We start from the raw sequence: 5,593 nt of genomic DNA, 5'->3' as shown, positions 1-5,593 counted from the left end.
AACTGTTTCTGGAATGACCTCCCCTAAGACTTGACAGGCAACCTGATTCAGTCCAGTTCCGTCTCCATCTTGACTCAGATGCCTAATGTGTGCCTGCATAGTCCACACTCAGGTGCACTTTTTGTAGCAAATTTGGTCCAGTGATTATTTGGGGAGGTGGGGAGAGACGAGAGGTGTCTAGGTCAAGTGGGCAAGAAGAGACAGGGATTCTTCTCAACTGGGGACTCTGCTGAGTGGCATTTTCCACCCAGACAGTTCCACTGAACGCTGACACTATAACATTCTAGAAGAGATGCCAAACCCAACTGAAGAATGTTGGTATCCTAGAGATTTAGGAACTAAAAATTATGTTCTCAAAAATATCTAGAATATTCTCCTAGAATTCAGTGTCTCACATTCAGCCTGGCTACCTTTTCTTTGATATTGTTCTCCATTCATTCGGTGGCTGATAGTTTGATGATCTATATAGGAGCCGATTCAATAACGCATCAGCAGTGCTTTGCTAATTTTCAGTGTTCAACTTCCTCAAATATTCCCCTTTCATTTCCTGACAACACCAGCATTTAATGACAGCACGGAAATGTCCCTATCCAGGTCCTTCTCTGTCCACCACGTAGTCTGGCTGCACATAGCCTCTCTTGCTCTCATACTCATAATGTTTCTTCATGCCTATTTTTAGTTTTCCTGGCTCAAGCTTCTTCAGGCCACTGAAACACAGCCCTCACTCTCTCTCTCCCTCTCTCCCTCTGGCATGCTTGTTGCTGGTAGGAGCCCCCAGGTAAACCCTCCTGCAGAAACCCTTTAGTGCTCCTTCCTCAGGAAAACCTATTTCTTTGGGATCACAGCTCAGCTTTTAAGATGGACATAAGCTGGATGACCTTCTGGATGGGCTTTGAACTCTGAATTTGGATGCGGACATTTTTCTCTCAGATGACAGAATCACTCCAACTTCCCCTTTGCCGTGGCTTCCTTTCCTTGAAGGTAGCTGTATCTTGTTTTCTTTAAAAAAACTTTTCCTTCCAAATTTGCCTGCCATGCCAACCGTCATTAGTGCATCTGTGGCCCCACGGACAGGGGCTGAGCCCAGGTCCCCGGGACCGATTCCCCAGCCGGACCAAGGCAAGACCACCGAGGCGGGGGGCACAAACCCAAGTGGCATCTACTCAGCCATCATCAGCCGCAATTTTCCCATTATTGGAGTGAAAGAGAAGACATTTGAGCAGCTTCACAAGAAGTGTCTAGAAAAGAAGGTTCTTTATCTGGATCCCGAGTTCCCACCGGATGAGACCTCTCTCTTTTACAGCCAGAAGTTTCCCATCCAGTTCATCTGGAAGAGACCTCCGGTGAGTAGCTTGCTGGATGCCTGTTGGGCTTTTCCCCCTCCTTAGAAATCCTCCCACTCAGCACCTCCCTGAAGCTCCGCGGGTGCACATGGGCGCTGGGGGAAGGGTCCTGGCAGCGGCTCCCCAGGGTTCTGCCCTTGGCTGAGGCCCAGCCCATTCTCACTCTCTTGCTCTCTTTTCCTGAAAAACATCTTTCTTTCTATAAAAGTAATTGGAACCTAGTGTAATTCATCCTATACAAGTAAATATCCCTTTCCCAGAACAAAGCAAACAAAAAGTATAAGAGTTCTTCCATTTTTAGGGCTAAAATCACAACGAATGACATCTTTAGTCTGCCAACAGCCATGACTTTCTGCAACAGAGAAGCCCTGGAAAGAGGAGAGGAGCTGCCAAAGACCACTTTTTCACGCACAGAGTGTTAGGATTAGAAGGAGAAATCCTAGCATTTGGCTTCATCCACATACTCCGCCTCACACATGAGAAAATAAAGGCACACGGAGGGAAGTACACCCAGAGCATGCATGGCAGCCCAGAATAAAACCCTTTCTCTGTAGGTAACTCTTCCAGCCTCTGGGTTTCATTTACAGTGATCCGCCAGAAAGAAACACATATCCCCCTGCCTCCCTTCTCTGATCAGACCATTCATATGACTCCTGTCCTTAATTCTAGAAATATTGGGCATTGCTAGAGCAGGAATGCAGGCAAGCAACTGGGGAGACAGCTGTGGGTAAGAAAGACAGAAAGTCCTGCTCTCCTGGAGCCTAGAGTCCTGAAGGGAAGGCTGTCAGGAGAGAGTGTTCTGGATACCCTGGGCTCAAAAGGTGAGGAGAACTAACCTTCCCTGAGGAGATCTTTTTTTTTTTAATTTTTTTAATGTCTTATTTATTTTTGAGAGACAGAGACAGCATGAACAGAAGAGGGTCAGAGAAAAGGAGTCACAGACTCCGAAGACAGGCTCCAGGCTCTGAACTAGCTGTCAGCACAGAGCCCGACACAAGGCGCAAACTCACAAACCATGAGATCATGACCTGAGCCGAAGTTGGACACTTAATCAACTGAGCCACCCAGGTGCCTGCCCCTGCCCCCCAGCCATTCATTAACTTAATTAAGTGACAGAGGCCGTGTGCTATTCATTGCTATTCATTAGCCATGTTTTTCTTTCTCACCCGAGATCAAATATCCAACAACCCTGTTCTCAGCCCCTGGGTTCCCCAAGGGCTCCTTTCCTTTCCTGGTAGCTCTGCAGTTAGGCCTGGGACTATCCTGAGTTTCCTCAGTTTAGAAGAAAGGACTGGAAAGAACTTCATTCTCCAGCCCAGTCACTGCCCTGCTGCCAGAGCACTGGGATATGTCCCCGCCCTGCTGAAATGTCTTCAGTGACACTGGTTCTCCCCTCCCCCCATGCCTTCAGGATAACTCCAAACTCCTCAGCTGAGCTATTGGCCCTTCTCAGGCAGGCACTCTCACCCCTGGACCCTGACACATTCAGCTGCTCCTGGCGTTCCAAGTCTCCTCACACCTCAGGGCCTTTGCTCATGCTCTCTGTCTTTCTGGAATGCCCCTGGTTTTTTTTATGTTTGTTTGTTTTTGTTTGTTTGTTAATATAATTTATTGTCAAGTTGGCTAACATACAGTGTATACAGTGTGCTCTTGGTTTGGGGGCAGATTCCCATGGTTCATCTCTTACATACAACATCCTGTGCTCATCCCAGTAAGTGCCCTCCTCAGTACCCATACCCATTTTCCCCTCTCCCGCATCCCCCTCTCACCCCTCAGTTTGTTCTCAGTTTGTATTTAACAGTCTCTTATGGTTGACCTCCCTCCTTCTCTGTTTGTAACAATTTTCCCTTTCCCCCTCCTTTCCCCCCATGTCTTCTGTTAAGTTTCTCAAGTTCCACATATGCGTGAAAAGTGGAATGCTCTTGTTTTTTATCTGATTTGCTCCTCCTCACCCTCTCTCCCATGCTCAGGTGTCTCTTCCTCCAAGCTTTCACATGTCTGTTCCCTATCTGATGAGAACGGTACCCATTCCTATTCACTGCTGGACCCCTGTAGTCAGAGAAGGGCCAGGCCCACGGTGGGTACTCAGCTGCTGGTGGTTAGTGGAAACTCACATCTGAGGGCATTGACCACCAAGAGAAAAGGACAGCCCAGCAGTCCAAGCCTGGGGGTTCCTAAAAGCCTTTTCTAATACTACTACAGAGAAGAAACAAAACCAAAACCAAAACAAAATTTTTAAAAAAAAACTTACAAATACTGCTTTTAGTGAAATTATTGGTGGCTTTTACTCTTAAAAGCTATACTTGCATTTTGATAAAAATATTATGAGGGTCTATGCACTCTAGGCACTACTTCAATCCTAAAACTTACACTGCCATCGTCAGTGTGACACTGGGGGCCCCAGAAGACCTGTCTGTTTCCAACTATGCTTCCACTACCAACACCCCCTCACATACAGGTGAAGTGATTAAAGTACAGAAAGGGCAATCACACAAGTTGACTAAAATGAAAGAGTGAAATGATTCCAGAACTTCCCGAAGTATGAAGCACTTCTTGGAAATGTAAGTTTTCCATGCGTTCCATAGATGTAGTGACCTTTGCCAGGTTTGAGCAGTCTGAAGAGGAGACTATGTCCTATGAAAGAACTTTCCTGCTTCTACTATCAGAGGCACAAAATCATTGGAAGCCAATCTGAATTTTTCTTCCTAACCAAGTATTACTCGTTACAGTTAGATGATGGTGGTGGTGCTGGTGGTGATAAGGAGAGACTTATTCAGGCCAGCTATGATTCAAGTTAAGATGCTGCTGCATTTTCAGCCTTCCCTTCTTGAAAGAAAAGACACCCGGGCCACCTCTCCAGGCACACCTATGATCTCTTCTCACTCGCCTACCCATGCTACCTCACTGCCTTTCCTCTTCTACTGTGGAGCTTCATGCATTGTGTCTTCAGGCCAAACTACCTGATTCTTCTTGCCCTTCTTTTCATGATCTATTTCTAGAATCAGAAAGCAAACAAATCAACCATAAAACACTTCCCAAATGCTAAGCCAAATATTTTTTTGATGACAGACCCCTGGACAGAAGAGAATGGGGTTCTAGAATAGGGCCCCTGGGAAACAGATTACTCTTGCCTAATTTCATCACGGCAGTGCAAATCAAAACCAATGAGATATCACTTTGTCAGAAAGGCTAAGATATAAAAGACAATAAATAACAAATGTTGGTGAGGATGTGGAGAGAAAAGAACCCTTGTGCACTCGTGTTAAGAATGCAAATTGGTGCAGCCACTATGGAAAACAGGTTCCTCAAAACATTAAAAGCAGGGGTGCCTGGGTGGCTCAGTCGGTTAAGCGTCCAACTTCGGCTCAGGTCATGATCTCACGGTTCGTGGGTTCAAGCCCCGCATCAGGCTCTGTGCTGACAGTGCAGCCCCGCATCAGACTCTGTGTCTCCCTCTCTCTCTCTATCCCTCTCCCACTCCTGCTCTGTCTCTCTCTGTCTCAAAATAAATAAACTATTAAAAAAAATTTTTAATAAAAAAATTAAAAACAGAAATACCATATGATCCAGTAATTCCACTACTGGATATTTATCCAAAGAAAACAAAAGCACTAATTTGAAAAGATACATGCACCCCTATGTTTATTGCAGCATTATTTACAATAGCCAAGATATGGAAGCAACTCAAGTGTCTATCAATAGATAAATGGATAAGGAAGATGTGGTATATATATGTGGTATATACAATGGACTACCAGTCAGGCATAAAAAAGAATGAAATCTTCCATTTGCAACAACATGGATGGACCTAGAGAGCATAATGCTAAGTGACATAAGTCAGACAGAGAAAAACAAATACTGAATAATTTCCCCCAAATGTGGAACCTAAGAGACAAAACAAATGAACAAGCAAAGAGACACACAAACGGAAAGGCTCTTAAATATGGACAACAAACTGGTAGCTACTAGGGGAAGTGGATTGGGGAATGGGTGAAATAAAGGGGATTAGGGAGTAAAAACTTCCCGTTATAAGTAAGTCAAGGAGGTAAAAAGTACAACATAGCGGATATAGTCAATAAGACTGTGATAATGCTGTTTGATGACAGATGGTGACTACACTTAACAAGGTCAACACTGAGTAATGTATAGAATTGTTGAATCAATATGCTGTATACCTGAAACTGATATAACACTGTATGTTAATTCTACTTCAATACAAAGAAAAAGCCCAAAATAATAATAAATAAATC

General features: G+C 44.7%; 1 protein-coding gene across 3 annotated transcripts in view; it reads left to right on the top strand.

Moving 5' to 3' along the window:
• Window positions 1-457: 457 nt before the first annotated feature.
• The window catches only part of CAPN3 (calpain 3), a 48,063-nt gene continuing 42,927 nt past the window's right edge, over window positions 458-5,593 (top strand). For all 3 annotated transcript variants that reach the window (XM_077764341.1, XM_077764339.1, XM_077764340.1), the window contains exon 1: window positions 458-1,343. In XM_077764341.1, the coding sequence (XP_077620467.1) occupies window positions 1,035-1,343 (309 nt within the window). In that variant the 5' untranslated portion in view covers window positions 458-1,034. The remainder of the gene's footprint in view (window positions 1,344-5,593) is intronic.

This window comes from Crocuta crocuta, unplaced genomic scaffold (assembly GCF_008692635.1).
Source record: "Crocuta crocuta isolate KB4526 unplaced genomic scaffold, BGI_CrCroc_1.0 scaffold102, whole genome shotgun sequence".
In the NCBI taxonomy this organism is placed as follows: domain Eukaryota; kingdom Metazoa; phylum Chordata; class Mammalia; order Carnivora; family Hyaenidae; genus Crocuta; species Crocuta crocuta.
This window is presented reverse-complemented; position numbering and strand designations above follow the sequence as displayed.